At 46.0% G+C, this 19,469-nt stretch overlaps 1 protein-coding gene across 1 annotated transcript; it reads left to right on the top strand.

Moving 5' to 3' along the window:
• The first annotated feature begins 12,825 nt into the window (after positions 1 to 12,825).
• Positions 12,826 to 14,470, top strand: LOC119367669 (probable protein phosphatase 2C 58). Its single transcript, XM_037633130.1, has 3 exons — positions 12,826 to 12,858; positions 12,989 to 13,568; positions 13,655 to 14,470. The coding sequence occupies exons 1-3, from the start codon at positions 12,832 to 12,834 to the stop codon at positions 13,945 to 13,947; spliced, it is 900 nt and encodes a 299-aa protein (XP_037489027.1). The 5' UTR covers positions 12,826 to 12,831; the 3' UTR covers positions 13,948 to 14,470.
• The last annotated feature ends 4,999 nt before the right edge of the window (positions 14,471 to 19,469 follow it).

The raw sequence follows: 19,469 nt of genomic DNA, 5'->3' as shown, positions 1-19,469 counted from the left end.
AAAGACGAACAGAAGAATGGTGAATAAAACGGCAAGGGTGAAGTGGGGGAGAGGAAAACGAGAGGCAAATGGCAAATAATGTAAATGCGAGGGAGATGAGTTTGTGATGGGTACTTGGTATGTCATGACTTGAGCGAAGACCTCCTCGGCAACGGCGCCAGAAATCCTTCTTGCTACGTCTTGAGCTTGCGTTGGTTTTCCTTGAAGAGGAAAGGGTGATGCAGCAATAGTACCGTAAGTATTTCCCTTAGTTTTTGAGAATCAAGGTATCAATCCAGTAGGAGGCTCCTCAAAAGTCCCACGCACCTACACACACAAACAAAGAACTCGCAACCAACGCAATAAAGGGGTTGTCAACCCCTTCATGGCCACTTGCGAAAGTGAGATCTGATAGAGATAGTATGATAAGATAAATATATTTTTGTTATTTTATAATATAGATGCAAAAAGTAAAGATGCAAATAAAAGTAGATTGAAAGCTTATATGATAAAAGATAGACCCGAGGGCCATAGGTTTCACTAGTGGCTTCTCTTAAGATAGCATAAGTATTACGATGGGTGAACATATTACTGTCGAGCAATTGATAGAAAAGCGAATAATTATGAGATTATCTAGGCATGATCATGTATATAGACATCACGTCCGCGACAAGTAGAACGACTCCTGCCTGCATCTACTACTATTACTCCACACATCGACCACTATCCAGCATGCATCTAGAGTATTAAGTTCATAAGAACATAGTAACGCATTAAGAAAGATGATGTAGAGGGATAAACTCAAGCAATATGATATAAACCCCATCTTTTTATCCTCGATGGCAACAATATAATACGTGCCTTGCAACCCTTTCTGTCACTGGGTAAGGACACCGCAAGATTGAACCCAAAGCTAATCACTTCTCCCATGGCAAGAAAGATCAATCTAGTAGGTCAAACCAAACTGATAATTCGAAGAGACTTGCAAAGATAACTCAATCATACATAAAAGAATTCAGAGAAGATTCAAATATTTCTCATAGATAGACTTGATCATAAACCCACAATTCATCAGATCTCGACAAACACACCGCAAAAAGAATTACATCAAATAGATATCCACAAGAGAGGGGGAGAACATGGTATTGAGATCCAAAAGAGAGAAGAAGCCATCTAGCTAATAACTATGGACCCGAAGGTCTGTGATAAACTACTCACAACTCATCGGAGGGGCTATGGTGTTGATGTAGAAGCCCTCCATGGTCGATTCCCCCTCCGGTGGAGCACCGACGAAGGCTCCAAGATGGGATCTCACGGATACAGAAGGTTACGGCGGTGGAAATTGTTTTTCGTTGGCTCCCTGGATGTTTTCGGGGTACGTAGGTATATATAGGAGGAAGAAGTACGTCGATGGCTGCTCGTGGGGCCCAGGAGACAGGGGGCGCGCCTAGGAGGGGTAGGCGCGTCCTCCTATCTCCTGTCCGCCTCGATTGCTTCTTGACTTGCACTCCAAGTCCTCTGGATCACGTTCGTTACAAAAATCACGCTCCCGAAGGTTTCATTCCGTTTGGACTCTATTTGATATTCCTTTTCTTCGAAATACTGAAATAGGCAAAAAACAACAATACGGGCTAGGCCTCTGGTTAGTAGGTTAGTCCCAAAAATGATATAAATGTGTAAAATAAAGCCCATAAACATCCAAAAGGGGTAATATAATAGCATGGAACAATAAAAAATTATAGATACGTTGGAGACGTATCAGCTATGCTGTGTCGCTTCCCCATGCCGCCTCAGCCCGCCGCGTCTCCACCCCGTGCGTCACGGCCGGCCGTGCTGCGCGCCCCCGCAGACTCCTCTCGCTGCTAAGTTGATGTAGCTGACCACCCAAACAACAGCGGTGTCGTTTGGAAAAAAGAAACAGAGGGTTGACTACCCAAAAAAGGGGCAAAGGTTTGGTTAGCTCAAAATTTATCAGAGTACACACACCAATTATTATGAGTATCTGCAACTTGCTCGCGTCCATCATCATAAATCTATCGCCGAGGCCCTACCGCACCACGCCGCCGAGACTCCACATCGTCCATGCGCCGCATGGAACGTCGCTCCACCGCAGATATCGTCTACTGGTCTTAGAGCCTATGCATACCTCCAAGAATGACGCCCCTAAGAGGGATACGGCACAAGAGCGTCGCCGTCATCCGATCGACCGATCTAGGGTTTCCCTCAGAGGTGGCAGATAGGGTTCTAGATCTTCTCCAAGACGATGTCTTCAAGGGAACGATGCAAAAACACCACCATTGTCGGCCTGCGCAAGGAGCCAAAGTAGGGTTTTCACCCGGATCTGCTCAAGAAACTGTTGGGGAACATTGCATGGGAAACAAAAAAATCCTACGCTCACCAAGATCAATCTAGGAGATGAACATATAGGAGATGAGAGATTGCATCTACATACCCTTGTAGATCGCTAAGCGGAAGCATTAAGAAATGCAGTTGATGTAGTCGAACATCTTTGCGATCCAATCACGACCTGTCCACGAACTCTCGATCAAGTGCCGAATGGACGGCACCTCCGAGTTTAGCACACGTGCGGCTCGGCGGCGTCCTCTCCTTCTTGACCAGCAAACAAGAGAGAGGAGGTAGATGAGATCAGGACCAACACGACGGTATGGTGGTGGTGGCAGCAAAATTCCAGCAGGGCTTCGCCAAGCACGAACCGATGAAACGTGGGAGGAGTTGGGAGAGATAACGGGCAAGGGTCGAAAGGTGGCTGCCCCAAATACCTCCCAACCTTTATCTAGGCATGGAGGGGGTTGCTGGCTTGCCCTCCATGGCCCTAGGGTCGTTCGCCAAAGTGGGAGGAAGGAAATCCCACCTTTCCTTCCCCACCGATCGCTATCCCCATTTTTAGGGGTCCTGATCTTATCCCCTTGGGATATGATACTAATCCTTTTAAGGGAGGATTTCGGTGCGCCTAGACCAGGGTTGTGGGGACTTTCCCCACTACCCATGTTCATGTGGGTCCCCCATGCAGGTGGTCCCCACTCCAGAACCTTCTAGAACCTTCCCGGTACAATATCGAAAAAACTCAAACTTTTTCCGGAACCCCGATAACAACTTTCGATATATGAATATTTACCTACGGACTATTCCGGATCTCCTTGTTATGTCTCGGATCCCATCAGGGACTCCGAACAACCTTAGGATTTTCCACTATCAATATCTCAATACTACCCCAGCGCTACCGAACATTAAGCTGCGATCCTACGGGTTCAAGAATCATGTAGACATGACCGAGACTTCTCTCCGGTCAATAACCAATAGCGGGACCTGGATTCCCATATTGATTCCTACATATTTGACGAAGACCTTTATCGGTTGAACCATGATGTCAAGGATTCAGCTAATCCCGTATGCAGTTCCCTTTGTTTATCGTATGTTAGTTTCCCGTGATTCGATTGTCGATATCTCCATACCTATTTCAATCTCGTTACCAGCAAGTCTCTTTACTCGTTCCATAATACAATATCCCATGACTAAATCTTTAGTCACATTGCTTGCAAGCTCATTGTAATGCTGTATTAACGAGTGGACCCCGAGATACCTCTCCGTCATACGGAGTGACAAATCCCTGTCTTGATCCATGCCAACCCAACAGACACCCTTAGAGATACTTGTAGATCATCTTTATAGTCACCCAGTTATGTTGCGACGTTTGATACACACAAGGTACTCCTCCGGTGTCAGTGAGTTGCATGATCTCATGGTCATAGGAACAGATACTTTACATGCGGAAAACAATAGCAATAAACTTGATACGATCATATGCTACATTTATAGTTTGGGTCTTCTCCATCACATCATTCTTCTAATGATGTGATCCCGTTATCAAATGACAACTCATGTGTATGGCTAGGAAACCATAGCCATCTTTGCTAGTCCGGTAGAGGCTTACTAGGGACATGTTGTTGTCTATGCATCCACACATGTATTTGAGTTTCCAATCAATACAATTATAGTATGGATAATAAAAGATTATCATGAACAAGGAAATATAATAATAAGCACTTTATTATTGCCTCTACGACATATTTCCAACATTCTCCCACTTGTACTAGAGTCAGTAATCTAGAATTACATGGTAATGAATCCAACACCCATAGGTTTCTGGAGTTGATCATGTTTTGCCTGTGGAAGAGATTTAGTCAACAGATCTGCAAGATTCAGATCCATATGTACTTTGCAACAGACCTGCAAGGTTCTGGTGTTGATCGCATCGTGGATGGAATTGAAGCATCGCTTTATGTGTCTAGTCCTCTTGTGAAACCTTGGTTCCTTTGCCATAGCAATGGCACTAGTGTTGTCACAGAACAGATTCATTGGGTCCAGTGCACTAGGCACAACTCCAAGATCTGTCATGAACTGCTTCATAGACACCTTCCTTCTCTGCCTCTGAGGCAGCTATGTACTCCGCTTTGCATGTAGAATCATCTACCATGCTTTTCTTGGAACTACACCAGCGTACCTCTCCCCCATTTAGAATATATATGTATCAGGTTTGAGACTTAGAGTCATCTGGATCAGTGCCAAAGCTTGCATCGACGTAACCCTTTACGACGAGCTCTTGAGCACGTCCATAAACGAGAAACATTTCCTTAGTCCTTTATAGGTACTTAAGGATATTCTTGACTGTTGTCCAGTGTTCCACTCCTGGATCACTTTGAAACCTTCCGGCCATACTTGTGGCAAGGCGGACACCTAGTCTTGTGCACAACATCACATACATGATAGAGCCTATGGCAGAGGCATGGGGAATGACACTCATCTTTTCTCTATCCTCTGTAGTTGCTGGGCATTGAGTCTTACTCAACTTCACACCTTGCAAAACATGCAAGAACCCCTTCTTGGACTGATCCATTTTGAACTTCTTCAAAATCTTATCAAGGTATGTGCTTTGTGAAAGTCCTATTAAGCCTCTCGATCTATCTCTATAGAACTTGATGCCTAATATCAAAGTAGCTTCTCCTAGGTCTTTCATTGAAAAACTCTTGTTCAAATATTCCTTCATGTTTTCCAAAAGTTCTATATTGTTTCCAATCAACAATATGTCATGCACATACAATATTAGAAACGCTATAGAGCTTCCACTCACTTTCTTGTAAATACAAACTTCTACATAAACTTGTATAAACCTAAACGCTTTGATCACCTCATCAAAGCGAAGATTCCAACTCCGAGATGCTTGCACCAGTCCATAAATGGATCGCTGGAGTTTGCACACTATGTCAGCATTCTCTGGATCGACAAAACCTTCCGGTTGCATCATATACAACTCTTCCTTCAGGAAACCGTTAAGGAAAGCTGTTTTAACATCCATCTGCTAGATTTCATAATCGAAAATTGCAGCTATTGCCAACATGATTCCGACGGACTTTAGCATCCTACCGGTGAGAAAGTCGCATCGTAAAACTCCTTGAACTTGTGAAAACCCCTCTGCCACACGAGCTTTATAGATAGTGACATTACAGTCCGCGTCTGTCTTCTTCTTGAAGATCCATTTATTCTGAATGGCCTTTCGCCCTTTAGGTAATACTTCCAAAGTCCATACTTTGTTTTCATACATGGATCCCATCTCGAATTTCATGGCCTCTTTCCATTTGTCAAAATCCGGCCCACTGTCACTTCTCCATAGCTCGTAGGTTCATCGTTATTCAACAACATGACCTCTAAGACAGGGTTACCATACCACACAGGAGTAGTACGTATCCTTGTCGACCTACGAGGTTCAATAGTAACTTGATCTGAAACTTCATGATCACTATCATTAGCTTCCTCTTCAACTGACGTAGGTGCCATAGAAACATCTTTCTGTGCTGCGCTACTCTCTGGTTGAAGTGAAGGTTCAACAACCTCATCAAGTTCTATCTTCCTCCCACTCAATTCTTTCGAGAGAAACTCTTTCTCGAGAAACGACATGTTCTTAGCGACAAACATTTTGCCTTGGGATCTGAGATAGAAGGTATACCCAACCATCTCTTTTGGGTATCCTATGAAGACACATTTGTTCGCTTTCGGTTTGAGGTTTTTTAGCTGAAGCGTTTTGACATAAGCATCACAGCCCCAAACCTTAAGAAACGACAGCTCAGGTTTCTTGCCAAACCATAGTTCAAACGGTGTCAAATTGGATGGTGCCCTGTTCAAAGTGAATGCAATTGTCTATAATGCATAACCCCAAAACGATAGTGGTAGATCGGCAAGAGACATCATAGAACGCACCATATCCAATAAGTTACGATTATGACGTTCGGACACACCATTACGCTGTGGTGTTTCAGGTGGCATTAGTTGTGAAACAATTCCACATTGTCTTAAGTGATTGCCAAACTCATAACTCAAATATTCTCCCCCTTAATTGGATCGAAGGAATTTCATCTTCTTGTTACGATGATTCTCAACTTCACTCTAAAATTGCATGAACTTTTCAAACGTTTTAGACTTATGCTTCATTAAGTAATATACCCATATCTACTCAAATCCTCGATGAAGGTGAGAAAGTAACAATATCCACCATGTGCGTCAATGCTCACCGGACCGCACACATCAGTATGTATGATTTCCAATAGGTCACTTGCCCATTCTATTGTTCCGGAAAACGGGGTTTTAGTCATGTTGCCCATGAGGCATGGTTCACATGTGTCAAGTGATTCAAAATCAAGTGACTCTAAAAGTCCATCAGTATGGAGTTTCTTCATGCGCTTTACACCAATATGACCTAAGTGGCAGTGCCACAAGAAAGTGGTGTTATCATTATCAACTGAACATCCTTTGGCATCAATGTTATGAACATGTGTATCATCATTATCGAGATTCAATAAGAATAAACCCCTCACAATGGGTGCATGACCATAAAAGATATTACCCATATAAATGGAACAACCATTATTCTGTGATTTAAATGAGTAACCGTCTCACATTAAACAAGATCCAGATATAATGTACATGCTCAACGCAGGCACTAGATAACAATTATTCAGGTTTATCACTGATCCCGATGGTAATCGGAGAGCAAGCATGCCGACGGCGATCACATCAACCTTGGAACCATTTCCCATGCACATCGTCACTTCGTCCTTCGCCAGCCTTTGTCTGTTCCATTGTTCCTGTTTAGAGTTGCAAATGTGAGCAACCGCGCCGGTATCAAATACCTAGGCACTACAACGAGAGCTGGTAAGGTACACATCAATAACATGTACATCATATATACCTTTGTTGACGTTGGGCCCCTTCTTGTCGGCCAGATACTTGGGAAAATTACGCTTCCAGAGGCCAGTTCCCTTGCAATAGAAGCACTCAGTTTCAAGCTTGGGTATAGCCTTGGGTTTCTTCATGGGAGGAGCAACTGCGTTGCCACTCTTCTTGAAGTTTCCCTTCTTTCCCTTTCTCTTCTTGAAACTAGTGGTTTTATTGACCATCAACACTTGATGCTCCTTCTGGATGTCTGACTTAGCGACTTTCAGCATCACGAACAGCACAGAGACTAACTTGTTCGTCCCTTGCATGTTATAGTTCAACACAAAGCTCTTGTAGCTAGGTGGTAGCGATTGAAGAACTCTGTCAGTGACCGCATCAGGTGGGAGTTCAACTCCCAACTCAGCCAGACGGTTGTAATACCCAGACATTCTGAGTATGTGCTCACTGATGGAGTTGTTCTCCTCCATTTTTGCAGGCATAGAACTTATTGGAGGTCTCATCCATCTCGACCCGGGCATTCTTCTCGAAAATAAACTTCAACTCCTGGAACATCTCATATGCTCCATGACGTTAAAAATGCCTTTGAAGTCCCAGTTCTGAGACAACAACATGGCGCACTGAACCATTGAGTAGTCATCAACACGCGACCGCGAGGCGTTCACAACGTCCACAGTCGCTGGAGGGGGTGGCACACCAAGCAGTGCATCAAGGACATAAGACTTTTGGGCAGCCGTGAGGATAATCCTCAGATTACGGGCCCAGTCCACAAAGTTGCTTCCATCATCTTTCAGCTTAGCTTTCTCTAGGAACACATTGAAATTCAGGGGAGCTACTGCACGAGCCATTGATCTACAACATAATTTGCAAAGACAACTTAGATATTGTTCAAGATAATGAGTTCAATTAATCATATTGCCTAAGAACTCCCACTCAAATCAACATCCCTCCAGTTGTCCGAGTGTAACATGATCCAAATTCACCAACCCAAGTCTAATCATCACGTGAGATGACGTGGTTTCAATAGTGAACATATCCATGTTGATCACATCTACTATATGACTCATGTTCGACCTTTCGGTCTCTTGTGTTCCGAGGCCATGTCTGTACATGCTAGGCTTGTCAAGTTTAACCCAAGTGTTCCGCATGTGCAAAACTGGCTTGCACCCATTGTATGCGAACGTAGAGTCTATCACACTCGATCATCACGTGGTGCTTTGAAACGACAAACTTTGACAACGCTGCACACTTTGGGAGAACACAATTTTATCTTGAAAATTTAGTGAGGGATCACCTTATAATGCTACCGTCGTCCTAAGCAAAATAAGATGCATAAAAGGATTAACATCACATGCAAATCATAAGTGACATGATATGGCCATCATCTTGTGCTTTTGATCTCCATCTTCAAAGCACCCGCATGATCTCCATCGTCACCGGCATGACACCATGATCTCCATCATCGTGTCGCCATCGGAGTTGTCACGTCAACCATGCTTCTACAACTATTGCTACCGCTTAGCGATAAAGTAAAGCATTACATAACGCTTAATGATTGACACGTAGGTCATACAATAATTGAAGACAATCCTATGGCTCCTGTCGGTTGCCGTATTCATCGACATGCAAGTCGTGCTAATCTATATAAAACATGATCATCTCATACATCAAATATATATATCTCATCATGTCTTTGGCCATATCATATCACAACATATCCTGCAAAAACAAGTTAGATGTCCTCTACATTGTTGTTGCATGTTTTACGTGACTGCTATGGGTAACTAGTAAGAACTGCTATTACCTACGCAAAGCCATAATGATGATATTCAAGTTGCTATTTAACCTTCTACAAGGACCACCTTTGTCGAATCCGATTCAACTAAGGTGGAAGAGATAGACAGCCGCCAACCATCTTTATGCAACAAGTTGCATGTCAGTCGATGGAACCGGTCTCACGTACATGGAAATGTAAAGTTGGTCCCGGCCACTTCATCCCACAAATACCGTTGAATCAAGATAAGACTAAGGAAGTAAGCAATCTGAACATCAACGCCCACAAACTCCTTTGTATTCTACTCGTGATGTCATCTACACATAAACCTAGCTCATGATGCCACCGTTGGGAAATGTTGCATGGGAAACAAAAAAATTCCTACGTTCACCAAGCTCAATCTAGGAGATGAACATCTACAAGATGAGAGATTGCATCTACATACCCTTGTAGATTGCTAAGTAGAAGCGTTAAGGAACATGGTTGATGTAGTCGAACGTCTTCGTGATCCAATCACGACCCGTCCACGAACTCCCGATCAAGTGTCGAACGGACAACGCCTCCAAGTTTAGCACACGTGTGGCTCGGCGATGTCCTCTCCTTCTTAATTCAGCAAGAAAGATAGAGGGGGTAGATGAGATCGGGACCAACACGATGGTATGTTGGTGGTGGCAGCGAAATTCCGGCACGTCTTCGCCAAGCGCGTACCGGTCAAACATGGGAGAAGTTGAGAGAGGTAGCGGGCAAGGGTCGAAGGGTAGATGCCCCCAATGCCTCCCCACATTTATATAGGCATGGAGTGGGCTGGTTGCTTGCCCTCTAAGGCCCTAGGGTCGTTGCCCAAAGGGGGAGGAAGGGAATCCCACCTTTCCTTCCCCACCAATCGCTATCCCCCATTTTTAGGGATCCTGATCTTATCCCCTTGGGATATGATACTATTCCTTTTAAGGGAGGATTTTGATGCGCCTAGACTAGGGTCGTGGGCACTTTCCCCACTACTCACATTCATGTGGGTCCCCAAGGCAGGTGGGCCCCACTCCGGAACCTTCTATAACCTTCCTAGTACAATACCGAAAAACTCGAACTTTTTCCGGAACCCCGACAACAACTTTCCATATATGAATCTTTACCTACGGACTATTTCGGAGCTCCTTGTTATGTCCCGGATCCCATCTGGGACTCTGAACAACCTTCAGACTTTCCACTATTAATATCTCAATACTACCCTAGTGCTACCGAACGTTAAGCGTGCGATCCTACGGGTTCAAGAATCATGTAGACATGTCCGAGACTCCTCTCCGGTCAATAACCAATAGCGGGACCTGGATGCCCATATTGATTCCTACATATTCTACGAAGATCTTTATCGGTTGAACCACGATGTCAAGGATTCAGCTAATTCCGTATGCAGTTCCCTTTGTCTATCAGTATGTTACTTGCCCGAGATTCGATTGTCGGTATCTCCATACCTAGTTCAATCTTGTTACCGACAAGTCTCTTTACTCATTCCATAATACAAGATCCCATGACTAACTCTTTAGTCACATTGCTTGCAAGCTCATTGTGATGTTGTATTACCGAGTGGGCCTCAAGATACCTCTCTGTCATACGGAGGAGATACATGTAGGGCATCTTTATAGTCGCCCAGTTACGTTGCGACGTTTGATATGCACTAGGTACACCTTCGGTGTCAGTGAGTTGCATGATCTCATGGTCATAGGAACAGATACTTTACATGCAGAAAATGACAGCAATAAACTTGATACGATCATATGCTACGTTTATAGTTTGGGTCTTGTCCAACACATCATTCTCCTAATGATGTGATCCCGTTATCAAATGACAACTCATGTCTATGGCTAGGAAACCATAGCCATCTTTGATCAACGAGCTAGTCCGGTAGAGGCTTACTAGGGACATGTTGTTGTCTATGCATCCACACATGTATTTGAGTTTTCAATCAATACATTTGTAGAATGAATAATAAACGATTATCATGAACAAGGAAATATAATAATAACCACTTTATTATTGCCTCTAGGGCATATTTCCAACAGAAACCTCCATCCAGCCTCATTTTCCCGGGACCGCCACCGATCACTATTGCTGCGCATGGAGCAAGCCGCACCGGCCAAATCAGATCTGCCCGGAGGCCAGACCACACATACAACTGATCCATCCATGAGGCTCTCCATGCCACCGCCGCCAATCCAAGATCCGGGCGGTCGCAGAGCCGCCCACGCCGCCGCGAGGCAGGGCCGGCCGCCGCACCGCAGTACCTGACCAGTCGCGCCTCCACACGCCGGGGGCCCCGCCCCACCCCAAGCCGCAGGAGAGAAGAAGATACCCCCGCCACCGCCTTCTGCCCCCGGGCTTAGCCCGGTGGGGTCACGCAACGGTGTCAGGAGGAGAGAAGGGAGTAGATCGAGGCTCGGCGGCAGCTAGGGTAGCGGCCCTCACAACGCGGGTGGAATTTGCTATGCAGATCGAATTTTAAGTCTCACGCCTTCGTTCTATGTACACCAAGCTCAAGCAAGCAAAGCATGAAGGGAAAGAAGGCGATGGAGAGGCTCAAGAAATCAACAGAGGTTTCCATGAGAGAAAATCTTGATGAAATGATCAATGCAAGGAAGAATTTGGTGGCTCAGGCTATGCAAACAAGGTTGGAGCTGGCAGCTCAGAAGCAGCATGAGAAGTTAACAAGGTGGTAGATGGTGAAGGAGAATGAGGAGAAAAAGTTTAAGAAATGTGATAAATATCAGGAGCTGGCATGCGGCCATGGGCGCGGAGCCTCTGCAAGGTTGGCTTTGAGGAGCATAGACTTCTTCTTCAGGAGGACAGGCTGAGGTAGGAGAGTCATAATGAGGAAGCAATGATCATGCTCATGGCCCCAACTTGGATGGATGACAAGGCAAGAGCCTTTGGGAGATTGGACGGGCAAAGATGTTGGCTTCAAGGGTAGCGAAAACTTTGAGGAGGGAGTGGTAGTACAATGGCATTGTGTCATTGTGTGATGTTCATTGTGTCGTAGCAGTGTGGGTGATACGTTTGGTTGATGTTCTATTTGGATGATGTGTTTGATATGATGATGAACTATTTGGGATGATCTGAGGTGTATTTGGTCTATTTGTGGATTGAATGTTAAATTATGTGTGGTTCAAACCAAAAACTTTGAATTTGAAATTGAAGTTCAAATGGAGTACATGTGTACAAAACATAGAAAGAGAAAATAAGAGAAAAACAATAGATATAGAGGAGCCTAGCAAGTTTGACAAAATAGTGCACTCTAAAAGTAGTGAAAATGGTTTTAAAGGCTTAAGAGTATTGAAATGGTTTTAAGAGCTTCTATAGTCATTACACATGTTGTCCTTTTAGAGTTCTTTCATGCCAAAATCGAGTGCCCCGGTGTCTCGGGGGGCCCAGCGTGTCGGGTTCGGTCTGGGTCCGCCGACGCTAATTTCGATCTAAACCGATAAAAAATGAATTCATGCGACACGTCTAGGCCGATTATTAAGCGTCAACGCTAAAGAAACACCGGAGGCCTGTTGGGGGCGTGGCTGGAGATGCTTTTACCCTCAGTTTCACATGGGAATCTGGAAAGCCGCTGGGGCGACACACCGAGTACGAGTAGCCGCCCCCCAAGCCGGACCGCGGCAAGCTGCTCGCCAGGTGCGTGGACCTGGCGCCGCCACGAGACCGGCCCGCCGCGTTGCGTGTCGTGCGCGCCGTGGCTGGCTGGACACTCGAAACCCCCTCGCCGCTTAGCTACACGAGTTTAAAATGGAGCCCGCCCATGAACTCCATTTCCTTACTCGATGCCCAGCAAAGCAAAGATGGCCTCTGTACAGGCGCAACGGAAGGTTTGCCTCGGCGCCGATCCCTGCTTGAATGGCTCCGCTAAATGCCTACATCTACATGCATGTCGACAAGATTTGCGTCCGCACTTCACTTTGCTGATTGATGCTGCTCTCGTCCTATGCATGCCTCTAGGTTGGAAACCAAGACGACGGCCTCCATGGCGCCGAGCAGGAGGCGGTGCGCGCCACGGGGAGAGGCAGGAGCAAGGCGTCGGCGCGGAAGGTGACCTACGGCTTCCACCTGGTGGAGGGCAAGATGCCGCACGGGATGGAGGACCGCCACGTGGCCGAGTTCAGGCGCCTGGACGATGGCAACGAGGTGGGCCTCTTCGGCGTCTTCGACGGCCACTCGGGCGCCGACGTCGCCACCTACCTCCGGAACCACCTCTTCGACAACATCCTCGGCGAGCCGGACTTCTGGGAGGACACCATGGGGGCGATACGGCGCGCCTACCACCGCACCGACAGGAAGGTGCTCAAGAAGAAGAAGGTGACCGCCGACGGCGAGGAAATAGTAAGGCCACGCCGCGGTGGGTCCACGGCGGTGACGGTGATCCTCCTCAACGGGGAGACCCTGGTGGTGGCCAACGTGGGGGACTCCCGCGCAGTCGTGTGCGAGGGCGGCAGGGCGAGGCAGCTCTCCGTGGACCACCAGCCGCTCCGGGAGCGCGACGCCATCGAGAGCAGGGGAGGCTTCGTCACCGAGATGCATGGTATGGTACCGTGAGACTCAAAATTTGGAGTTGATGAAAATGCTGATGCGGTTGCCTATGCGTGCATATATGAATGAATTGATCAGGGGACGTGCCTCGCGTGGACGCGTCGCTGGCGATGTCGCGGGCGTTCGGTGACCGGAAACTCAAGGAGCACATCAGCTCCGACCCGGACGTGGCCATCGAGCACGTCGGGGACGACACCGAGTTCGTCGTCGTCGCCAGCGACGGGCTCTGGAAGGTGATGTCCAACCAGGAGGCCGTGGACGAGGTCAGGGACACGCGCGACGCCCGGAAGGCGGCGGTGAAGCTCGTGGATTCGGCGGTGGACCGGGGAAGCAAGGACGACATCGCTTGCGTCGTCGTGCGCATCCACTGACCTGCAACGATGCTAGGAGCATCTCCAACGGGCGCAAGAACACTCCGCGCCCAATGAACATTATAGTGCGTCACTGTAGCGTTTTTAATGCGCCGAGACTAACTTTGCTTTAGCAGGCGCTCAAAAACACGCGTCTAAAAAGCAGACCGTGCAAATTGTGAAGCGCGCGCAACCGGCGCTCAAATATGCTGCCCGTGATAGCGTTTTTCAACGCGCGCCCAGAAGCTATCATGCGTTTTTCAACACGGGTCCAAAAGCTTTTAGCGCAACAACTTCTGCTGGAGAAGTCCGATGTTAAAAAACAAATTTTTAGTGCGCGGAGCTCTTTTTATGCTTTTGTTGAAGATGCTCTAACCGTCATGTAGGAGTATTTGTTGGGAGACTGTTGATGACTTTGATGTCAGGCGCGTAGGAACAGTTTGTACAAGGGAGGTGAGCTGAAGTGTTTGCTGTAAACTTCTCGCAGAAAGGAAGTGCACTGGACTGTTTGATGTAAAATTCTTGCTGAAGTTCCAATTCCAGTAACCTACACGGCACTTCTGTGAAATTCCTTCGGCTCTTAAAGAAACCACTCTTAAATTTGCCGTAAGTTCATACGAAGTTTCAAAACTTGTTTATTGCTGGGCCTAAGGCCTCCTTTGCTTCGGTGGGTATGAGTATATTATAAGAATAGGTAACTTGTAGGAAATTGAAATGTCATCTATTTCAAATTCGACAGGAATAAAAAAAATGATGTCCTTTGATTCACCTTAGAGTTATAGGACAATTCCTCCATTCCTAAATATAAGTATTCTCAGAGATTTCAATGTAAGTCTTTTCAGAGATACATATGAAGCAAAATAAATGATCTACACTTTAAGATACATCTATATACATCCATACATATACATTCATATGTAATTTTATAAGATACATCTATATACATCCATACATATATCCATATGTAGTTCTATAGACTACATAGGGATCAAAATGTTCATCCATATGTATACATCCATATTTAGTTCTATATACGGAGCAAAATGAATGGATATATACTTTAAGATACGTCTATGTACATTCATATGTAGTTCTTGTTGAAATCCTAAGAAGACTTATAAAATCTCTAAAATGGCATATTTAGGAACGAGGAAGCATTTTTTAACAAGTCTAGAATCTTTTTACAGTCGTTTCATTTGTAAAATGGAATTCCATGTCAATGAAAAAAATTCTTCCTATCTTCAGTGGGGTCTATAAGATTGAGAAAGAACAACTCCTTTCGCTTATTCAGGCCCTTGATGTCAAGGCCGAGAACATGATCCTGCCAGCCTCGGAGCTTCAGGCGAAGCACGATGCGGAAATGAGGCTGAAAGAGCTCCTTCGTGAGAAAGAATTAAAGTGGGCGCTTCGGGCCAAGGTCCGACGGGTCGTCCAGAGGGATGCGAACGCACAATTTTTTCACATGATTGCCAATGGTAAGCATAGAAAGAAGAGGATCTTTCAGCTTGAATAAGATGAGGAAACGATTTTGGGTCAGGAAAACTTAAAGCTTTATATCGCTGAGTATTACAAGCAGCTGTTTGGACCTCCAGAGGAGAATTGTGTGTCGCTGGATGAGTCTAGGATTGAGGATGTGCCTCAACTGAAAGCTGTTGAGAATGATATTTTAGTTGCTCCTTTTTCTGAGAAAGAGGTATTTGAGGCCATTTCCCAGATGAAGAATAATAAGGCTCCTGGCCCGGATGGTTTCTCGGTAGAGTTTTACAAGAAATGTTGGCACATTATTAAAGGAGATCTATTGCCTTTGTTCAATGATCTTTTCGTTGGCCAGCTTCACCTTTTTCAGCTGAATTTTGAAACGATAACACTTCTTCCCAAAAAGACAGAGGCAGTGCGGATTGAGCAATTCTGGCCAATCTGTCTTCTTAATGTTAGTTTCAAAAAATTTACCAAGGTCGGGACAAATAGACTCACATAGATTGCGCATACTGTGGTGCAGCCTACTCAAACTACTTTCATGCCGGATAGGAACATCCTTGAAGGGGTGGTGGTCCTGCATGAAACGCTCCATGAAATTCACACGAAAAAACTGGATGGAGTGGTTTTTAAGGTGGATTTCGAGAGGCCGTACGATAAAGTCAAATGGCCCTTTCTACAACAGGCCTTACGTATGAAGGGTTTTGATGAAGTTTGGAGACGCCAAGTTGAATCTTTCAAGCAAGAACAGAGTGTTGGAATTAAAGTGAATGACGATATAGGTTATTATTTCCAGACACACAAGGGCCTGAGGCAAGGTGATCCAATGTCTCCTATCCTCTTCAACATTGTCATTGATATGTTGGCAATCTTGATAGGAAAGGCAAAGGAGGCAGGACAAGTAGGTGTCTTGGTGCCTCATCTTGTCGATGGTGGTGTGTCCATCCTGCAGTACGCCGATGATACAATCATCTTTATGGAGCACGACTTGGTTAAGGCGAGAAATATGAAGCTGGTACTGTGCCTTTTCGAGCATGTCCGGTCTGAAGATCAACTTTCATAAAAGCGAGTTGTCCTGTTTTGGTAGAGCCAAAGAGGAACAAGATGCATACAAGCAACTGTTTGGTTGCGATTTGGGAACTCTTCCATTTACTTACCTAGGTATCTCCATTCACCATCGTAAGTTGACTAACATCGAATGGTAGTGTATCGAGGATCGGTTTGAGAAGAAACTGAGCTGCTGGAAGGGCAAACTCATGTCGTATGGAGGCCGATTGATTCTCATTAATTCGGTGCTCACGAGTTTGCCTATGTTTCTTTTATCCTTTTTTGAAGTATCAGTTGGAGTTAGGAAAAGGCTGGACTTTTATCGGTCACGTTTCTTCTGGCAGAGCGATGATATTAAGAGAAAGTACCGTCTAGCCAAATGGGATGTCATCTGCCGACCAAAAGACCAATGGGGTCTTGGGGTTGAGAACCTTGAAATTAAGAACAGATGCCTTCTCAGTAAGTGGCTATATAAGTTATCTGCCGAGACTGAAGCAACTTGGGCGCAGATTCTTCGTAACAAGTATCTGTACTCTAAGACCTTGTCGCAGGTGACAGCTCGACCAACTGATTCGCCTTTCTGGAAGGGGCTAATGAGGGTCAAAGCTACTTTCTTTAATAGAACAAAGTTTATTGTCGGTGATGGCAATAACACTCAATTCTGGGAGGATACTTGGCTAGGTGATGCACCGCTGGCACTTCAGTATCCGGCGCTATATCGCATTGTGCAGCGACGGGATGCTCTGGTTGCAACGAGTTTGCAATCTGCTCCTCTTAACATCCAATTTAGGAGGGTGCTTGTGGGTGGCTGGTGGGAGGCTTGGATTCATCTGGTGAGTAGATTAATGGAGGTTCACCTTACTCATCAGCTCGATCAGTTGTGTTGGAAGCTTACTAAATCTGGTTAATTCATAGTCAAGTCGATGTACATTGATGTCATCAACTCTAGTGTTATTCCTAGTTCCAAACACGTCTGGAAAGTTAAGGTTCCTCTGAAAATCAAAGTGTTTATGTGGTTTGTACATAAACAAGTCATTCTAACGAAAGATAATTTGATTAAGCGCAATTGGACAGGTTCTATTAGGTGTAGTTTCTGTGATCGGGATGAAACTATCAAGCATCTTTTCTTTGATTGCCCGTTGGCGAGGGTGTTGTGGCGCTCGGTGCAAATTGCCTTTAACATTACTCCTCCGATTTCGGTCAGGTCGTTTTTTGGAACGTGGCTGGTTGGTATAGAGGCCGAAACAGCTAAACAAATTCGAGTGGGAGCATGTGTGTTGTTATGGGCAATTTGGAACTACAGAAATGACTTGTCTTTTAACAGAACAACAACTATTCATTTTTTGCACGTTCTATTCCGGGCTACTGCACTAATCCGTACGTGGTCATTACTCACTCCGACGGAGGCCAGGGCGCGTTTGGTTAGTGGATCTGTCCGGTGGGAGATGGTAGCGCGGGATATCTTCAACCGGTTTGGATGGCGGTCATGTAATAGGATAGGCGATTAGTTTACCTATCTCTCTATATTATGCCAGCCGGTTGTGGCTTTTGGGCCTTGTTTTATTTTGCTAGCTCTTTGTGAGCCAGCATCCTTTGTTGCAGCACTTTGTAAGACTTTGTTGAACTACTTTATTTATTTATAAATGTGATCGTATGCATCGTTCTAATGCAGAGGCCGGGGAGTCCCCCTTTTCGAAAAAAAAATCTTCATATTTTTAGCAGGAAAACAAAGTTTTTCTTTGGCACACCCCTCCTAAAAGATTCTAATCCATTCTAATCAACACATTCTAATCCAAGTTCTTTTAATGGGTCAAATAAAAGATCATAATAATCTATTTTTAATTGAATGATAACCTCTAATCTCTACCTTTAATCTGCCATGAAATATGTAAATTTTTCTAGGGACCTAGGGTGTAGCTTAAGGCATTTCCAACCGACCCCCTATCTGGCTGTAAGGAAGTAAATTTGTCTTTTTCTCCTCTAAACCGCACCTAACCGATCCCTTATAACGGTTAGTGGAGTAGAAAATTTACTCCATCCCATTCTTCTCCTTATCTCAGGCTCGCGGCAGTCGAGTAAAATTTCCCCACTCTCTCTTCGTCTCCCCTGCCTCCTCTTATCCCCGCCCCGTCGCCGGCTCGACCCCCGCCCCGATCCGCCGTCCTTCCTCCTTTCAATGGCCGGATGTGGTGGCCGCCAGTCCCCTCCGCGGATCTGCAACGTGGATCCGCGCCGCCACGCCCCCGGGTTGTCATCCGCGGCCGCTTCCTCGAGCTGCCGCCGCACGGCCGACCCGCCCACCACCGCGCGCCTCACGCGATTTGAGGACTTCTCAGACCTTCCTCCACCGCAGCCGCCGATGAGGACCTACATGAGCGTCCGGCAGCGGTCCTGGGGGACGTGGGTGGCCGAAATCACCGACCGCGAGACCCACGGGCGGATGTGGGTCGGCTCTTTCCACATGACCGAGCTCGTGGCAATGGAATACGACTGGTGGCTGGTCTGGTTCCACGACCGCGGCGCGAGCCTCAACTTCCCCTTCGGCAAGGTTTCAGTCCACCTTGTCTCGAAAGGCGAGGGAGCGCCTCGAGGCCAAGGCCGCCGCCGAGGCCTACCTGGATGAGCTCCGCCGACAGTACCTGAAGCTCGTGGAGGCGGAGAGGGTGATTTTTACCGTCAATGACAACGAAGTTATCGTCATCTCCGACGATGAGGGCGGCAGCAACGAGGAGGACGGCAACACGAGCGGCGAGGTGGGCCGCGAAGACAAGATCGACGTCGAGGAGTGGCGGATCATCTTCCCCGACGACGACGACGACGACGACGACGACACCGGCCCGGACCCAGCTCGCACTGAGGATGGCCTCACCCGGAAGGATTGACTCGACCTCCACTTCGGCCGAAATTAGTTTAAGTTTAGTTTTAGTTTAAATTTATGTTTAATGTTTGGTTGGGAGAACTTTCTGTGTTGAATTTTATGTTTAAATGCAATGCATCATCTTGTTAATATTTGATTGAAT

Source organism: Triticum dicoccoides, chromosome 2B, assembly GCF_002162155.2.
Source record: "Triticum dicoccoides isolate Atlit2015 ecotype Zavitan chromosome 2B, WEW_v2.0, whole genome shotgun sequence".
Taxonomy (NCBI): Eukaryota; Viridiplantae; Streptophyta; class Magnoliopsida; order Poales; family Poaceae; genus Triticum; species Triticum dicoccoides.
Note: the sequence above shows the minus strand (reverse complement) of the source record. Positions and strands in the feature narration are given on the sequence as shown.